At 48.1% G+C, this 18767-nt stretch overlaps 1 protein-coding gene across 2 annotated transcripts; it reads right to left on the bottom strand.

Moving 5' to 3' along the window:
• Positions 1-658: 658 nt before the first annotated feature.
• SPEGNB (SPEG neighbor) lies at positions 659-18681 on the bottom strand. Of its 2 annotated transcripts, XM_053289875.1 has the most exons (5): positions 18333-18681; positions 5267-5385; positions 3455-3762; positions 1983-2124; positions 675-1344 (listed from the first exon to the last, which is right to left on the bottom strand). In XM_053289875.1, the coding sequence occupies exons 2-5, from the start codon at positions 5383-5385 to the stop codon at positions 1206-1208; spliced, it is 708 nt and encodes a 235-aa protein (XP_053145850.1). In that variant the 5' UTR covers positions 18333-18681; the 3' UTR covers positions 675-1205. The 2 variants fall into 2 exon arrangements, with proteins under 2 accessions (XP_053145094.1, XP_053145850.1); XM_053289119.1 differs by lacking the exon at positions 18333-18681 and having other exon boundaries at positions 659-1344; positions 5267-5698.
• Positions 18682-18767: the final 86 nt, after the last annotated feature.

An 18767-nucleotide genomic window follows, 5' to 3' on the forward strand; every position in this document is an offset into this window, starting at 1 on the left:
CCATGAACATGATGTGATCTACCTGGGAATAAACATGCATAGGATTGCCAGCATAGCCTAGTGGTTAGAGTGTTGGACTAGGACCGGGAAGACTTGAGTTTGAATCCCCACTCAACCATGAAACTCACTTGGTGACTCTGGACCAGTGATCTATCTCTCAGCCTCTACCTCACAGGGTTGTTGTGAGGATAAAAATAAGCATGTATACTGCTCTGAGCTCTTCAGAGGAAGTGTGGGATATAAATGTAATAAATGAATAAAATTAATTGCCATTCCACTTTACCTTTTAATTGAACAGCTGTGGGAGTTCTAGAGAAAGGAAGTTCAGATTTCTTATCTTGTAATTGATATGAGGGAGGGGAAGTGCAGAGCATGGAGAAGCAGGACAGTCAGTTGTGGTGTGTGTTTATATGTAAGAAATAAGGAATTAGGCAGGGCACAAAAGTCCCTGCAAGAGCTGTCCCCTGAAACTTGGTTACTGATGTTTTAGAACAGGCAGCTTGCAGAATTAATTACTTTGACTGTGATGGCTAGGAGGAAATGTGACCTCCCACCTCTAGAACGTACAGATGAGATTCTGGGGGTTTCAGTGTCTGTGCCTGGAATTGCATGTAATACACACAAGACCCTTTGTGTAATCAACTTGAGTTTTATTGAGTTCATCTAGCAAGAAAACAGGCCCGGAGGAGGCTTCTGGGATGGCTCATGATCTCTGAAGTTCTGAGGAAAAGCTGCTGGTGCGTAGGGCCTTGGAAGCTCCTCCTGTGCCCCCCCCCCCACAGAGGCTTTTTCAGGAGCTGCTGCCATGGCACATGTAGGGCAAAGCCATTAGCTGGCCAGGTCATCATGACCTCATGGGCCCAATAAAATGATTCAGCCCTGGGGCTGGGTGAGGAATCCTTGCCAGGCAGTTGGGGGCGGGCGGGGGGGGGGGGAACGGTGTACACCCAGCAAGTCAGAATTGTGTTGGTGAGATAACCCAAGGAGAGAATCAGCAAGGCTCTCAATTGCAACTGAGAGGGACAAAAGGCCGTGATAGCACCATGGAGGGTCTAGTTTGCTTTCCCCAGCTCTGAGGGCTGGTCAGTGCCATTCTCTATGCTCAGCCAGATCCCAGAGTTGGGCAACACAACCCCCTGGCTGGGCCATGCTAGGCGGGCACAGAGAGTTTCTTTGGGGGGGCTAGGCAGCTGGAGGGCAGGAGCTCAAACCACATCAAGGCGTGCAAAGGACTGGTCCATGCCCAGACTGTTCTCCACAAAGACCTCGTACTTCCCAGCATCAGCCGGTGTCACCTTCTTGATGGTGAGAGTTGTTGAGTCACTGCCGATATTGTAGTACAGTCTGCAGGGAAGGGAAAGGTAGAAGTCTCCCATCAGAGGCTCTGCTGTGCCTAATGGGGCAGGGGTGGTGGTGGCTTCTCTTAAGCCCTCCCACGGCTGCAAAGCTCTCCTCTGTTACACTCTTCTTCCTCCTACCACCACCATATAGAGTGGCTATAGAGGAAGTCCTGATACTCAGCTCTGGTTGTCTATAATTCCATCCAATCTGCCCTGCCCCATGTGAAGTAAGCAAACAAAAACACTGAAGGAGCAGCCTGGGGCCTGTGTTAAATGAAGAAATCTCACACACACCCCACCCTGCCCATTACTGAAAGCCCCACCTAAGGGTCTGTGTTTTTAAGAAAAACGACAGATGCCGGGTTTTCCATAATAACCATGAAGACTAGAGACTTCCCCCTTTTAAAAAGGACGAACGCTTACATTCTTGGGGTTCTGCATTGGAGGAGATATTCCCAAATGCAAACTATGATGGCAACCATGCTGATCCCTAGACTTCCAGAACATTCCTGGACACAGCCATGTGAGCAAGGGAAGGGAAGCAGCTGTGCCACTCCTGTTTCTCTGCTGCCTACTCGACCACACAGAACTGCTGCTCTGAGGCGCTCTGTGCTTTTTATGCCCATCGTGAACTCCACTCACCGATCATCCTCTTCAATATCCTCGCCATCCTTGGCCCAGCCGACGTCAGGCGCTGGCTCTCCACTGATGTGGGCTGTCAAATTGACTGTGCTGCCCTTCTTGGCCTTAGTGCTGTCTGGGCCTCTCTCGATTTTTGCAGGCACTGTGAGGGAGAGGCAGAGAAGGTAAGACCAGGACACAACTCCTGTCTTGGTCATCTTCTGCCTAAGGGGAAACTCTGCTCTGGCAGCACTGTTAACCGAATGCTGGGCCGATGGGTTTTGTGACAAGTTGCTTTGTCCTGGGGCAAAAGTGATGCCCTCCTCTTAGGAAGGCACCTGGCCCTCCTCGGCTAAGGTCAGGAGGACATGGGTAAGAATAATGCCTTTGTGATCCGTTCTTCTTCCTTTGCGGTCTTCATGAAGAGCCCCATGGGAGGCAAGGGATTGTTCTAGTTGAGTTCTAGACTGCAGGCTTTAGCCTGGGTGACTTTAAGGCACCCTGTGGACTTTAGGGCACCCTGGGGTCCCTTACAGGTAATTCTTGCTGCTCCCAGAGATGTGTTGTCCTGTCTGTTTATCCAGTCTTGTTGCCTTTTCCACACACACCCCCTCCACCCATCCAATGTAAGATAGGTCTGCATGGCTAAAAATTTAGAAAGGGTTATTCTTGGGCTGTACAGAGCTGAGGTGTCTTTGGGTTTGAGTATATCATCTTTGAGATTATCCATGCAATGTTTCTATAGTGTGGCCATGGCATCTCCTCTAGTTGCCACTTGGCTAATCCCATGGAATTGTTGAGACATCCATATGGGGAAGGAACTCCCTGGGCTTCAGATTCAGTGCAGAAATCTACAATCAGAATCAAGGAATGCAGTTACCCACAAAAGCTACTTTGTTGAGGGTTTTGCATAGCTTGCAGTGATGGAGACTCTGTTATAACTCTGAAGTTTCCCCAGTTGCTTTTTGGATTTGAGGATCAGCATGGAGGCAATACAGGTGCTATATGGCTTGCAGGGGTAAGGTTATCTGAACCCACCCTGACTGGGACCAGGGGCATGCCCTTCTTTGAGCTAAAGCATCCCTTTCAAAACATGGTCTGAAGGTGGTAAGTGATGTAAAACTAGACCTCTTCTGGGTGGTGGTCTCATAAGAAAGGTCCTGCTGGATCAGAACACAGGAGGCCCATCTTACCCAGCATTTTGGACCCCGGGGTCAATCTACTTTTCTTAACAGTTACGAAAGGGGATTTTGGTAGGCAAGGGTAAAAGGAGAAAAGCTACGTCTTGTCAGAGGCATGGCTTAGGTTTTCTCTACACAAGATGGGAAGCTATGAATAGCAATGGGCCGGGCTACGACTTGAAGGAGTGGAGCAGGCAGGCTCGGTTACCAAGAGGAGCCTTGCCAGAATGGTTTGGTTGCCCAGGGGATGCCTGTGGCTATGTTTAGAAGGTGGGGAGTGGCTATGCAAGGAAGGGCAGCAGGCCCCATTACCTTCTATGAGGAGACGCGCGGAGTCGAAACACTCTCCAAAGGGGTTCTTCACAGAGATGGTGTACTTGCCCAGGTCAGGGAGGCCAGCGTCACGTACCACCAGGGCTACTATGTCAGGGTCCTCAAAGATGTAACGGTACTTAGGCCCATCCTTGAGCTCTGCGCCATCTTTGGACCAGCGGATAAAGGGATCAGGGAAGGCACTGATGCGGCATTCTAGTTTGGCTGCGCTCCCCTCCATCAACACCAGATCCTTGAGGTTCTGCAACACCCGTGGGGGGCCCTTCTCTCTCATTTCCTTGCGGGACCTAGGAGTGGAGAGAAGGAGCGTAGGCAGCAGGCATTCAAGACTCTTCTTGGGATGCTACAACATTCCCCCCTCGTAACTGAGAACAACTGCAGTCTGGCCTTACCTCTATCGGTACCCAAGGTCAGAGCACAAAGAAAGATCAGGGGCAAAGCAGGTGGTGATGACAGCATTACTGGGTGAAACAGCCACATGGGGCACAATTTTGCAACCCACTTTTAAGACGAAGGGATGTGTATGATTTGGAATGGCCACCCCACTTGCCTGTCTGTCAAAAGTCAACTTTGCCAAGGTGCAAAAAGTCAACTTTGTAAGATAATTGATTAACAATATTTACACAGTACACCTTCTAACGGATATCCATACTATCAAAGTCGGCTGACTGGGAAAATCAGATAACCTCTTTCTGCTCTGCTCCCCTTCCTTCCCACACCACAGAACAGAGACTGATAAAAGTATAAAAGGGGAAAGTACCCATGAGGAAAGGATGATAATTGCCTTGGATTCCTCTTTTGCTTGCTTAGACTGAATGGCTTAGTTTGTTCACCTTCTGCAAATAATTCCAAGGCAAGTGGGAATGGTCAGCAATTAAGGTGGGCACTTAGTTGGCAGTGTGGTTGAGCAGAGGGACCGGGGTGTGACCAAGCATGCAATTAAGTTCAAGGATCCACGGGGGATGCTGAACAAAAACAACAACAATTTATATACTGCTTTTCAACAAAAGTTTCCAAAGTGGTTTACATAGAGAAACAACAAATAAAACAAATAAGTAAATAAGATGGCTCCCTGTCCGCAAAGGGTTCACAGTCTAAAAAGAAACATAAGACAGACACCAGCAACAGTCCCTGGAGGTATTGTGCTGGGGGTGGATAGGGCCAGTTATTTCCCCCCTGCTAAATAAAGAGACTCACCACGTTAAAAAGGTCTCCCTTTGCCCAGTTAGCAGGAGTTAACACTAACTGGGGGAAAGGGAGGAACACCTCTTTCCCCATCCATGTATTTTACTGTGACATAAATGCTTTTGGAATCTGCATGCAAACAACTTCCAGATCCTGATTAATCTTCTGGGCTGGAAGGAAACTGCAGAGTCCAGACCTCCAGTCCCCATACCTGCCAGAGAACTGCCCACTGACTACATCCCTAAAGCCACTCCTTTGCGGCCCGATCTGGCTTCCAGACAGGGATGGCCCTTCCATGAGGCAAGGTGAGGCAGTCGGCTCAGGTGGCAGATTACTGGGCCTCCAGCAAGGCAGCAAGATGCACCCCCCATTGACCCCATTGGTCTTGGGGGCCCATCTGGCCCCTGCACACTTTTCAAAAAGCACCTCTTCTCACACTCCTTGCAAAGCCTGCAAGAGGCATGAGGTGAGAAGAGGAGGCTGCAGGCAACTTTCCCCTGCCCATTGATTCCTCCTCCCACCTGGCATTGTGAACCACCCAAGGACTTCTGTATGAGACGGTATAGAGATGCACTAAATAAATACATAAAATACTTGCTCCCTCACCTGTGCCCACGGTAGGAGGCCTGGATGCGAATAGCAGCATTTTGCACCTGAGGGTCATTAATGTCCAAGGTGAAGCCTGCTGGGGGAGGGGCTGGCTTCTTGGGAGCAGCTTTTGACATCTGGAAGAACAACAGGCTGGGCATCAGAAAGAGAAAAGCCCTACACATCAATGCAGCTGACCCCTGCCACCCTCACATGAGACTCCCAATGTCCATCTCAGGAAGATATGGGCATCTCCAATCTGCTTGCCCTGTGAAGCACAAAGATGCCTCAGCGAGTTCCATCCCTCACTCTTCCAGAAACTTCCAAGGCAAATCATTCCAGACCCCTGAGAGTAAGGAGCATAAATTGTTTCCCCCTCATTACTGCAAACCCTGGTTTAGCCAACCCTCAGACAGAGTTGCCAGGTGTCCCCTTGAACTGTTGGGCATCTTTAGCAGCTGTACCATCGTGTCCACATCAGACGGAGGGTTCTAAGGTCCCTGTCTCTGTTCACAAGGCAGAGGTCTCTTACCGTGGATAGCACCCGTGCAGCTCCGCTGTAATGGAGAAGGCCACAAGCCCCTCATCCCGCCCAAATTTATATCTATGGAGGGGAGAAGTCAGGTCTGTTCATGCCCCCAGCTGCATTCCTGCCTGGACGTCTCCTTCTTTGGCATAGGGGTGGGGGCTGTGCCCCCTGGCCAGGCGGGAATCCTGGACACTCCCTTATATAGCCTGTTGCCAGGTACCTATGAGAATTGGGGCTGCGCTGATTGCAGCTCAGTGCTGTGTAATCACATTGACCAGCCCAGAGGGACCAAGATGGAGCAGCTGCACCATTCCTGCCCTCTGGCCGAGAGACAGAGACGGGGGAGTGGCAGGCCAAGCCTTCCTTGTTGGGTTGCTACCAAAACATGCTGCTGCCTTGGAAGGATCTGGAAGGATCAAGGGGGAGGGGGAGTGAAGGAGTATGGCTGTGTGTGTGTGTGCGTGCGCGTGCGCACGCGTGCATGACATCAGGAGGATTAAAGGATAACCAAACAGTTGGTGAGAGAACCCAGGGGTGTAGGGAGCTTTGTGGGGGTCAGGGGACAAGGTCTGACCGGTAGCTCCCGTGCCTTCTGGGTGTTCTTGCGCATGCGCAAAACACGCATGCACCCCAAGCCACGGCCCCTGCATTTGATGTCAGATGCAAGGGGGCGGGACCAGTGCCAAGAACAGGGCTGTCACAGCCTCAGCGTAGTTTCATTTCCCCTGTCAGTGGTTGGTGGAATTGCTGAAAGTGAGCTCCTTTCCCTGGAAAGGAGCTCCCTTTCAATGATTCCACCAACTGCTGACAGGGGAAATGAGGAACTGAAACTATGTCAAGATTGTGAAAGCCCCGTTCTCTGCACTGGCCCTGCCCCCTTGCCTCTGACATCAGACGCCGAGGAGAGACCATTGCATGGGGTGGGGGGAGAGAGGAGACTCCATTCCTCCCCAGCCAGCATAAAACACTGGCTGGAGAGGAGAGGGTTGTGCCTCATGCTCCCAGCCGGCGAGTGCTTCGCTCACTGGCTGGGTGTTAGAGGTGGCAAGGAGGAGGGGTGCTCCATCTAATGATGAGCAGGAGCCTTGCAGGGGCCTGGGAACAATTGTCCCCTCCTTGCTCAATTGTCGCTATGCCCCTGTGAGAATCGGAGCTTTCCTCAAAGATGCAAGACAAACTGTACAAACACGCCATTAACCGAGCAAGCAGCCAGTGCAAAATATGCCTCCACATCTACATGCTGATCATCAGCACTCTCCACAATGCACCATTTCAGTAGTTATGATAAACGTCTTAACAAGTGACTTTAACACACTTTGACACACCAGATCTTTCAGTTGTATAGTGGTGGGTGAAACCAAGCAGATTACAGAGTGATTCATGGAAGTTTGGGTATGCACAAAAATGCTCCATGTGTGTTTATTTCATGCATGTGTATGAACGCCACCTTGTAAGATGCATCTTGCCAAGGTGGCTACCAACATTTAAAATCCCAGTAAAAACAACCATAGTAAAATATGCACTCAGATTGAAAACAGCGAGTATTGCAATAAACCATCTACAGCAAGCGAGATTAAGGGTCCTACAAAAGAACACTGTATTCAGCAGATGCCTAAATGTTGGCAAACAGGAAGCTTGACTGATATATTCAGGGAGATTGCTCCACAACTGTGATGCCATTGAATCCAAACCTTATTGGATTTCAAAAATAAAGCATGGGGTATGAAAACATTGGGCTTTTTATGGCAGTCCATATGCCAGTTCACTCAACCAAATAGGCATTTTGAACATGTAGCTTGAATGAATCCAAGCAGAATTCAGCACACGATGAGTGAAAACCCATGAAATGATGCACCATGCATCTAACTTGTAACTCAACCCACAATAAACTGTGTTGTCATAAAAGTACCATGAGAAGACTAAAATGGGTGGCTTAGTGAATGTGGACTGGTTTGAAGACTGGACACAAGGGTGTCATCTTTTTCTTACTGGTCCCACTCCTGTGCTTTTAAAAATAAAAAACACACTAAAATTCAGCAAGTGTAGCTTTTCTTGACATAATGGTAAAATGATGGGGGAAAGTTCACTTGCTTAACCTCTGTGGTGTCAGGCTACTTTTCTTTTTGTACAGGAACAGGGCAAGGCTGGCCCATCCACTAGGCAATCTAGACAGTCGTCTAGGACGTCAAGCGGGGAGGGGCACCAACGGCCTGCGTCATGTGCTGCCCCATGAATCGAAAGTATAGTCCATGGGCATTTGTGTGCTGCCCCACCATTAATGGCCACAGCAACAAAGAGGCAAGGAGAGCATTCAGCAGGGGTAGAGGGCGCTGCTGCCACCCATCTTCATCACCCGCGCGAGCACCTCCCATCGTCTGGGCAACTGGGCAGGTGAGTGAGCGAGTGGGTGCTCCCCATTCCTGTCACATGCCCAGTTAGTTTCCTAGCTGGCTGCCTCTGGCCACAGTGCATTATAATGGACATTGTAAAAGGAGACAGGGTGCCAAAGTCAGGCTTTGCTTGGGGCACAAAAAATCCTTGGGCTGGCCCTGGAGCAGGGTCAATAAATAGTTGGCAAACCTAACTGGGCCTGTGCTGTGGGAATTAGGTGACCCAGTTCATCATGTACAGAGCTCTGCATAGATTTCTTCAACTCACGTTCTGAATATGCCAATTTGGTCATGTGGCCTGTAAGCAGTTCTTATAACTCTCATCACTAAGATGTTCAAGGGCTGGACTGAATGTCTTAGTGAAGATTCTGTAACAAAAGTCCCTCTGCTATTCAAATATTGATGTATTTCAAGGGAAGATTTTTCCCCACAAGTGCAATCCCACCAGCTCGTCTGTTGGCTACTCAGGGACGGGCCTTCTCCGTTGCTGCCACGAGGCTTTGGAATGTGCTCCCTGTTGAAATAAGAGCTTCTTCATCCCTCACAACTTTTAAAAAGTCATTTAAGATAAATTTGTTCACCTAGACTTTTAATTAGATTTATTGAATCCCTGTGTCACTTCCCTGGCAAAGGTCATCTATCACGCCAACAAAGGCCACCTCAACTCCATAGCCCTCCCTAAAGCTAGTTTGAAATGGGTCAAGACAACCAGTTTCCTCCAAGACTGCTTGGAGATGGTCAGCCAGCACCCATTCAATCATCTTACTCAACCATGGGAGGTTGAAGACTGGCCTATAATTATCCATCACCAGGAGATCCAGAGAGCAGGCTTCTTAAGAAGAGGTCTAACCATTGCCTCCTTCAAACAAGGTGGCATTCTGCCCTCCTTCAGCAAGGTATTAATAATATCAACTAGGCCAGCTCCAACAACCTCCCTGCAAGATTATATCAGCCATTTCGGGCAAGGATCCAAAGAACAGGTGATAGGCCGTTCTGCTCCAAGCAGCTTGTCCACATCCTCAGGAGTCACAAACTGAAACTGATCCAATCTAATCTTGCAAGAGGCATTGCTGGACACCTCCCTAACTGGCCCTGCAGAAATATTGGAGTCCAGATCAGCCCGAATGTGAGAGATTTTATCTGCAAAGACTGAATGCATCACAGTGAGACATTGTTTCCAGAAGCAGATTTGAAACAGGTTTGAGTTAAACGACCAACAATCCAGAACAGCTCTGCTGAACAAAAACTTGCAGATGCAATACACACAGAATAAAATTGCTTCCTTGCTGCACGTATTGCCACTGCATAGGCCTTCAAATGGACTCTATGCTGTGTCTTATCCAATTCAAGATGGGTTCTCCTCTGTTTGTGCTCCAGTCACCTACCTGCAGCTCTCGTAGCTCTTCCGTATACCATGAAGCTAATTTTGAAGTGGGTCGGAGAGGACACTTAGGAGCGATCATGTCTACTGCCCTGGTAAGTTCCCTGTTCCAGGTAGCCACCAGGGCATCAACAGAATCACCGGCAGAACCAACTCCAAAACTCTCCTTTGGAATCCTACTGGATCCAACAGCCTTCCTGGGTGGGCCATTGTAATGGGTCTACCACCCCTGCCGGCGCCAGATATGTCTGTGAGACCAACCTTAACCAGGAAATGGTCCATCCATGACAATGGGGAAACTACAGGAAACTCCACCCACAGAACACTTTCCTGATCCGAGCAAAAATCAAAATTCAGCACGTGACCCGCAACGTGTGTAGGTCCTAGGACTAATTGGGATAGGCCCATAGTTGTCATGGCTGCTATGAACTCCTGAATAGCACCAGACAAGCCAGTCCCAAATTGGATATTGAAATTACCCAGCATCAAAAGCCTGGGCGACTCCAACACCAATTCAGCAACCAGCTCTGCCAGTTCGGTTAGGGAGTCTGTTAGGCAGCGGGATGGATGCTACACCAACAGAAATCCCCAATCTATTCCAAGTCTCCAACCTAACATATACACACTTAATATAAGGCAATTCTCTCACAGGGATCCTGTTAAGAGAGATGTTATTCTTATGGATCACAGCCACCCCACACACACCCCGCCCACTTCCTCTAATCTACTCAGCAGCAGAGTACTCTGGGGGAAGAAGTTCGGCCCACACAGGACCACTATCCTCCCCCAACCTGGTCTCAGTTATACAAAGCAGGTCGGCTACTTCATCCATGATCAAATCATGGATTATTTTGATTTTATTTTGAACCAACCTTATTTTGAACCATTACAAAGGAGCATGGTTAGGTTCAGTGGGGAGCTGGAACTACTCCCCGAGGCCTGAGAGTTGACAGTGCAACAAACCCTGTTAACTCTGGAAGGGAAAACAGTAACTAAATTATTGGACTCTTTCCCCTGCAATGGCATGCTGGCCTGCCAATGCCCAATCCTCTCCTAATGCCAGGTTAAGGCCCTGAGACTGAGAGCTCTTGTACTTGCGACACAGGAGGGATAATTTCACTAGCAGTACTTTCCCTACACAGTGTTCCTGTGATGGGAAAAGCTATACCAGCTAGAATTCTCCTTGTCATGGCACTGTGGGCTAGTCCAGGTTGGTGCCGCTCACAGTTCTGTCGTCCATACAGTCCAATAACAATCACTGGAACTTTCCTCATTCCTGTTAATGGGCTGTTAACCATCTGTCATTTATTTCACAAGAGAGCTCTTTGCAAATTTGCAGATTTGTTCTTTGACAATCAAACACGACTCAATATGCTGCTTCCGTGACAACCTAGTTTGACCCTAAATTAAACCACTTTGGGGAACTGTGGTTTGTTCAGTGGCTTAAGTGCATAGGGCCAACCTCAGTCTAAAAATGTAAAATACTCCACATAATGGTCTGGGAATAGCTGTATATTTCATCACTAATGACAACACTGTCTAAAGGTGACAGCGGCATTTCTATAATCAAATTTCTCACAATGCCCACAATGAATGTTGTGAATTGAATGAAGTGACATATCCAGCAAAAAAACAACTCAGTGTCAATGTTTGGAGTCACATTTTTGAGCATGAAGGGAGAAGTCACTCATTCCCAATGGCAAAATCTAGTGCTGAAGTATGTGATATTGAGGTCTGGGTGGCACCACAGACTTCATGGAGGATAGGTCTATCAATAGCTACTAGACTGGTGGCTATAGGCCAGCTCAAAGGCAAGATGCATCTACATACCAGTTGCAGGGGAACAACAGCAGCAGAAGAAGAGAGGGCATGCCCTCACCTCTTGCCTTCTCAGATGCATCTGGTGGGCCACTGTGGAAAATAGAATACTGGACTAGATAGGCCTTGGGCCTGATCCAGCAGGGCTGCTCTTATGTTCTAAGGGAAAGACTCCTGTATTATGACGGTTTTTGGATTTTGCAGCTGCCTGTTTTAGAGAAATTCAGAGATATTGGGTCTGGAAACCACATCTTGCTTGATTAGCCTAGCTTTCTGTCCTGGTCCATATTAGTTTGGACAATTCTAGGAACTTGAATGGTTTTATTGGTTATAAAATTCTGATTCACTGTGGATTTTCTTTGATAACTAGGATAAAGACATTGAACTGTATGCTGTCTTGCCTTCCTGGGTCATCTGGATAGGCTGTCTGTCTATCTGCCTTGGTACCTGCCACTCAGAAGTGAAACCACATCTCTGTCCTAGGGATGTGCATGAACTAGTTTGTGCACTCCCTGGAGGGTGAGGGGTATCTTTAAGGGACAGGGAAGGAGCTGCCTACCTGTCAGCCCCCACCCCATTGCTTTTCCTCCGCCAGCACTCTCCAAAATAGTGGGCGTGCTGGGCTGCAGTGTTCCTAGTTGCAGCCTGATCAGCCTCGCCATGCTCATAGCCGATGTGCATGTGCATGGCACACACACGAACGTTGGCCATGAGCGTGGTGACACTGATCGGGGCTGTCAGCAGGAACGCTGCAGCTCTGCATGCCTGCTTTTCTGGAGACTGCCGGCGGGGTGAGGGCTGACAGGTAGGCAGTGCCTTCCCTGTCCCTCAAAGCAACCCCCCACCCTTTGAACCAGTTTGAACTCCAATGGACTGAACCCATTTTTGGCGCTTCAGGAAGGGAGTATCAAACTGGTTCCATGCACATCCCTACTCTATCCCTGCCTGTAGTGTATCTTGTGCCTGTAGTGACAGTTTCAGGAAAAGCAGGTGCTACGATCAGGGGAGTGCATGGGGACAACTTCTGAAATGCTGATGGGATTAGATTCAGAAGAGGAGACATCAGTGGGCCGTGAGCTTTGCCATGCCGGGGCTTTACCTCGAATCTCCTCCAGAAGGGAGAGCATATGTTCTCACTATAGCCGGATTCCCGCTGAGGTCAGTTCAATGTCTTTGGAAGCACCCCAGACACAAATTGGGCTTTTCCTGCTGGATTTCATCTCATTCCGGTTCATTTCCGAGTTTTTAAAAGGCTGGGTTTCAGCGAAGTTTCCTGGAAAATCTGCTGCAAGGCACTGACATCAGTCTTCACATTAACATGGTAAGAGCAAGTCATGCTTATATGGGGTGCAAAAACAAAGCTGCCTAGCTGCCTTGCCTTCAACCCTGAGGCAAAGAGTTGAAAACCCAGTTTTCAGGCTTTTTGTTCTTTGAAAGTTTTTGGGGCAGAGGAGATCTGGGTAGAGGATTTACAGTCTTTTTCATAAAATGAGCATTTCCTTGCATGCAGTCCAAGCTGCAATGCCTGCAGGAGGGCTGACACATGCTGGGGAGACTCCCCCCCCCTTCTGTTGGGCTTGGGAAGGGGAAGAATAGAAAGCCAAGGCTGAAGGCAAACAGGCAGTCTGATCCAGAGGCGTAACTAGGGAAAACGGCGCCCAGGGCAAGCACTGAAATGGCGCCCCCCCCGCACCTCCAACATACTACATTATACTTAGGTTTTTCCTCACAAGCGCCCGCTGCCACCGCCAAGCCAGGCCACTGACTGGCCGCCAGGTGACAAGAAATAAATGGGGGGGGGGGGCGCGGGCGGCACAGAAGGGACCGCTCATGGGGGAGGGGGCGCCGACGCGCTCCCTTGACTGCTGCAGCGCTGCTGCATGGAGCAGGAAACATTTGTATTAACAAAAAATTAACAAAAAAAAAAATAAAAAAATATTTTTGTCATGGCGGTGCCCCCCACGTGACCAGAAAAGATGGCGCCCGGGGCACGTGCCCCCCCTGCCCCCCTATAGTTACGCCTCTGGTCTGATCCACAATTCAGGGCCGGATTAAGCTAGTGCGGGGCCTGTAGCATATGTTATAAAGGGGCCCTAAATTTAAGCATAACTTGTCCCCTTAGCTAAGCAGGGTCCACCCTGGTTGCATATGAATGGGAGACTTGATGTGTGCGCACTGTAAGATATTCCCCTCAGGGGATGGAGCCACTCTGGGAAGAGCAGAAGGTTTCAAGTTCCCTCCCTGGCAGCATCTCCAAGACAGGGCTGAGAGAGATTCCTGCCTGCAACCTTGGAGAAGCCACTGCCAGTCTTTGTAGACAATACTGAGCTAGATAGACCAATGGTCTGACTCAGTATATGGCAGCTTCCTATGTCCCTAAGTCCCTAAGATTGGAAAAAGGCACAAACCATATAGTCTGTTAGTTCTGCTTTCATTTAAATCTACAATTAGGGATGTGCAGAACTGGTCCGGCGGTCCACGATCCGGGGGTTCGTGGGTTTGTAATCAAACTGAAACCCACCCCACCCCGGTTCCGTCCAGACCGGAATCGGACCACTGGGTCCAGTCCGGCAGGTCCACAAACTTTTTAAAAATTTTTTTAAAAAATGTACAAAGTAACTACCTGTAGCCCCTTTGGGGGCTTGCACAGCAAGTCTACTATTTACAGGAATCTTTCAGCCATGCCCCAAGGGAAATACATTAAATTCAGTGCTTCAAATGCAGAACAAGCCATTTGCTTTGCAAATGGGTTGGGACAATGCATGATTGTTACTACAAGACTAGCAGCTTATCAAGCAAAACTAAAGCCATTACAGTCAGAAGTTTTTTCTCTTGCATCAGATTTTTATCCTGGAATTAATACCCACATAGTTGAGAACCAGTGAAGAACTGTGTAGTGATTAGAGTGCTAAATTCTAGGACTGGGGGACTTGCGTAGAAAAGTAACCGGCAAGGTCTTGTATGAGCTTTGCAAGACACTCTGTGCTTCCTCCCAGCTACAACTCGCTTGGCCAAAATTAGCAACGCAACTGGAAATTTTATGAAGGAAAGGGGTTCGGGGAAGAAAGTTCCAAAAGGTATCAGCAACCTGCAACTTTAGGTTTTGAAAGCAAGGCTAAGGCTCCCTGGAAAAGGTCTGGGTTCTCTGTGTGTATCTTTGTTCTGCTCTCCTGCACTCTCTCCCTGTTCCCTTGCCCGAGATTTTTTTTAAAAAAGACTTGCCTGCACCTTCAATTTTGTCCTAGCCTCTACTTCAGATGATCTGCCTGCCTGGTCTGTCTCCAGCTTCACTTGGAACATTTTTCTTTCTGGCTTCTGGGATTTCTTGAAGTAAAAAAGTATTTTCCTATTTCCCCCACCCCCCTTGGAGACATTGGAGTCAGGGCTGGAGAAGGATCTCCTGCAAGCTTCATGATCTCTTTCTCTCCCTGTCCCAGCTAGCCACACCACCCAACCCTTGAAGCAATTGCTGCCTGCCCCCCTCCCCCTGCCACTCAGAGAGTGATAAAGATAAAGATCTGCTGAAAACTTAGCAAGTGATGGCCCATTACTTGTTGACGGGGGCGGGGTGCACTACAGCTGAGCTGTGGCTGCTAATCGGAGGCATGTGGAGGCAGGAGCCAACAGAGCCCACTTCTCAGCACGCTCTTCCCCAAGCACCAAGTAGAGAGAGCAGAAGGGGCAGCTGGAAGCCGGGCGTGCGGGGCCCTCGAAAACATGGGGCCTGTAGCAAATGCTACATTTGCTACTACGTTAATCTGCCATAGCCACAAACCAATTAAGCAGAAGTGTGCGCGTGTGTGGATTTCAACAGAGCCAGATCACAGAGGGTGCTTTAATTACTAAACTCTTGAGGAAAAGGGAGGCGTGGTGGTGTCCCGCCGCCTCTAGGAAGCCATGGGCCACAAGGAAAACACAGAAGCGAGCTGTGTGTAAACCTACACAAAAGAAAACTTGCAGAAGAGAGGGGAGGGGCTGCTTCCCTAATACTGTGAATTTCATTTGAAGTGGCTTCCCTCATCAGTTATTCGGAGAGCGGGAAGCACTGAGTGGGAAAGCTCCCTGTGTGGGAAAACTCGGTGTGATCCATTGTTTACTAACCTAAATCCAAAGTAAAGTAAAGTGTGCCATCAAGTTGATTTCAACTCCTGGCAACCACAGAGCCCTGTGGTTTTCTTTGGTAGAATACAGGAGGGGTTTACCACTGCCACCTCCCGCGCAGTGTGAGATGATGCCTTTCAGCATCTTCCTATATCGCTGCTGCCCGATATAGTACCAGCGGGGATCCGAACGGCAACCTTCTACAAAAGTGGTATCTCTTCTCACCTTTTAAATTCAGTTTTATAGGGATATGGATGACATCTGACACAATCTGGTTGATTTCCTGACAGTCCTTTCTGCATGCGAATCTGACGAGCGGAGAGAATTGATCCCCAAACATATTGCCAGAATGAGGCCCAAGGGAGTGATGATGTAAAGCAGAGGATCTCAACCTTGGGTGGCCAGACGTTGTTGGAGTTGGACTACCATCCTCTCCAGCCACAATGGCCCTGAGTTCAGCCCTTGATCTCAAACACTACTCCACAGCTTTCTCTTCAGCAAGCCAAGGCAAGGGAAATCACGTTTTACCTTTCTCCTTCCCAGTGTGAACAGAAACATTGAGCTTTGGAATAGCTCTTACTTTATTATCCAAAATAATACCATGGACTAATGGATCAGCATGGCTACCTATGGTTTCTCTGTGTTTGATTATGTTCTTCAACTGCTTGGGCTTATGTATAAGTTGCCAAGTTGCATAAGAGGAAAATGGCCAAAGTGTCTATTGCTTTCCATGCTGGGGAAGAGGAGGTTAAAGAGAGAGAACTGAAGTGGGAGGAATCAATGATTGTTGGGCTCTTTAATCCATGCTCAGTTCAGAATATGCCCTCAGCTAAAAATTAGACTAGAGATGCAATGTGTTTGTGGGGAAGCGCATATAGCTAGCTTCATTTAAAATCAAAACTGAGGACTTAGGATAATTGTGAATGTGATCCTCTGCTCTGCCATGCATTAGATGGGTCCTAAGATGTTGTTGGGCTAAAACTCCTTTCATCCCCAGTCACGTAGTCCAACATCTGGATACTGGACTATGCCAGCATAGTGTAGTGGTTAGAGTGTTGGACTAGGACCAGGAAGACCCGAGTTCGAATCCCCAGTCAACCATGAAACTCAGTGGGTGACTCTAGGCCACTCATGTATCTCTCAGCCTAACCTACCTCACAGGGTTGCTGTGAGGATAAGAATAACCGTGTACACCACTCTGAACTCCTTAGAGGTAGAATGGGTAATAAATGAAAACAACAATAAATAAATATTTATCTATCTCTCGTATGTGTGGACCACCCCAAATTTCTGTCTCTGGGCAATTTGCAACATAAAAACGAATTAAACAAAAATGAAAACCTTAAAACAATTTAAAACCACAGCCAAGTTAAAATGCTTGGGTGAAAAAATGTGTCCTTAGAGACTTTTAAAAAGTTGTCAGAGATGGGGAGGAGGCTCTTAATTCAGTGCACTCCAGAGTCTCAGGGCCTCCCCTGAGAAGGCCCACCCCTGTGTAGACCGCAGGGATCTGGTGGCAACTGCAGACGGTCCTCTCTGTCTGGATGATCTCAGTGGGTGAAGACTGGAAACCCCAGCCTTTGAATGCTGTTAGGAAATTCCATTTTATGAACAAACCCAACATGTTCTAACCCATTCTAATTCTAAATCAATAGGGCAGTCCACGCAATTGACACGAGGGTAGGAGAAGCCTCTTGCTCTAATTCAGGAGCTCTCTGCACGCCCAATTTTCAATCACATGTCAGTTAAAAACAAGGCCAGAGGCAAGGAGCTTGATCGTGAGCGCAGCCCCAGCTGGGTAGGACGATCCCAACCCCCACTTGTTCTGAACCTGGGAACAAACTCTAGGGAAGGGTGCGCTTTTCGTACCCAGCTGGGGCTTCGCTCATGCCCAAGCTCCCTGTCTCCAGCCTTGTTTTTAACTGACGTGCGATTGAAAATTGGGAGTGCAGAGTGCTCCCAACTTAAGGAGGCTTCTCTTATCCTAAGGTTGATTGTGTGAAGCTGCCCTCATATTTGCCCTCTTGCATCGCCCCCACCATTTGGAATTCTGCTGTGTCCTTACAAGGCTGGCAGTGACTTTAAGGAGTCTGTTCACTGTACACACGAAGCTGCTTCAATTGGGGATTTGAGATCATAGCAGATGCAGTGGTGATTGCGTGCAGGAACAGGCAGGTACAAAGCATGGATTGAACACATCCAGGTGTGTGTGAGGTTAGAGTACAGAAAACACAGAATCCCCACCCCTACTAGGGCTGTAACCGGTCCTTGCTTAATGCCTGTGTTCGTGGCAGAGACTGCCCACAATCTTAGGTACTAGAAACAGACTCAGAAGCAGCTGAACAAGGTCAAAGAACTATTGGAGGAGGGAGCAGGTTGGCTACTCTGTGTACCCATGTAAAATTGCCAACTGACTAGGAAAAAACCTGGTCTGCTGCTGTGCCTTTAACAGCAGATTCACTAGGTGAAGTTTTTCGCAGCATAGAGGTAGGCATCGTTACCTGTGTGGTTATTGTTACAAATAATTGTTGTTTGTAAACCACCATGGGAGCTCGTGGTTTAGCAGTATAAAAATGTAATAATAAATATAGTATTTTGCTGATCAAGCTACAAGCTGGCAATCCTATACCCATGGCATCTCATATTATTTAAAATTAGGTTTTCTCAGTCATTAGGAAGCACCCTACATCCAGAACAAAAACCCTGTTAGAACTTCCCCAGATGTGAGAGCCTTCCCAAGTGCAATTAAAACAAGCAGGTAGTGTGGTAGAGATATACCAAAGGAACAGGCACTGGCCTGTATCTATTTTCTCTCCTCTAGAATGAGACCTGGAGCCTTACCCCAAAAGCAATAGACAAACTTACCTCTGGTATATGAAAGCTGATTTTGCTCCTTCCCCCTTGCTTTGAACCAGCTATCTACCTTTGTTGTTGTTGTTGTTTAACTTTGTATGTTTAAGCATGTAAACCTTTATTCAGCATCTTTTATTTTTGTATAAATCCGTTGTCTTTTCTACAAGTTGAAAATCTGCTCTGAGAAAAAGTAGATCCATGATGTTACAGAAGTCAGCCAATCAGCATTGTATATAGTCATCTGCTGTGAATTGCCAAAACCAGTTCCCTCTAAATTCTGTTCTGGACAGAAGATTGTATATCTGACCAAAATATGGCAAGCACATTTTCAAAGAACACGTTCCTGGCCCTAAGTACAGCTATATGCAGCATCCAAAAGTGTGGATGGTACTCCTGCTTCTCTCATCCAGCACTGAGAACAAATAAAGCAAGTTGTTTTTTCTTAAC

The sequence above is a fragment of the Hemicordylus capensis genome, chromosome 1 (genome assembly GCF_027244095.1).
Source record: "Hemicordylus capensis ecotype Gifberg chromosome 1, rHemCap1.1.pri, whole genome shotgun sequence".
NCBI classification, from domain to species: Eukaryota; Metazoa; Chordata; class Lepidosauria; order Squamata; family Cordylidae; genus Hemicordylus; species Hemicordylus capensis.

Bases quoted from the DNA above. Each gene is read 5' to 3' on its own strand.
- SPEGNB (XM_053289119.1), bottom strand. From the start codon at position 5,433: ATGTGTAGGGCTTTTCTCTTTCTGATGCCCAGCCTGTTGTTCTTCCAG. The intron at 3,763-5,266 runs GTGAGGGAGCAA...CTCCACTCCTAG, and splicing joins GCCTCCTACCGTGGGCACAG to GTCCCGCAAGGAAATGAGAG. The intron at 2,125-3,454 runs GTAATGGGGCCT...TCTCCCTCACAG, and splicing joins CGCGCGTCTCCTCATAGAAG to TGCCTGCAAAAATCGAGAGA.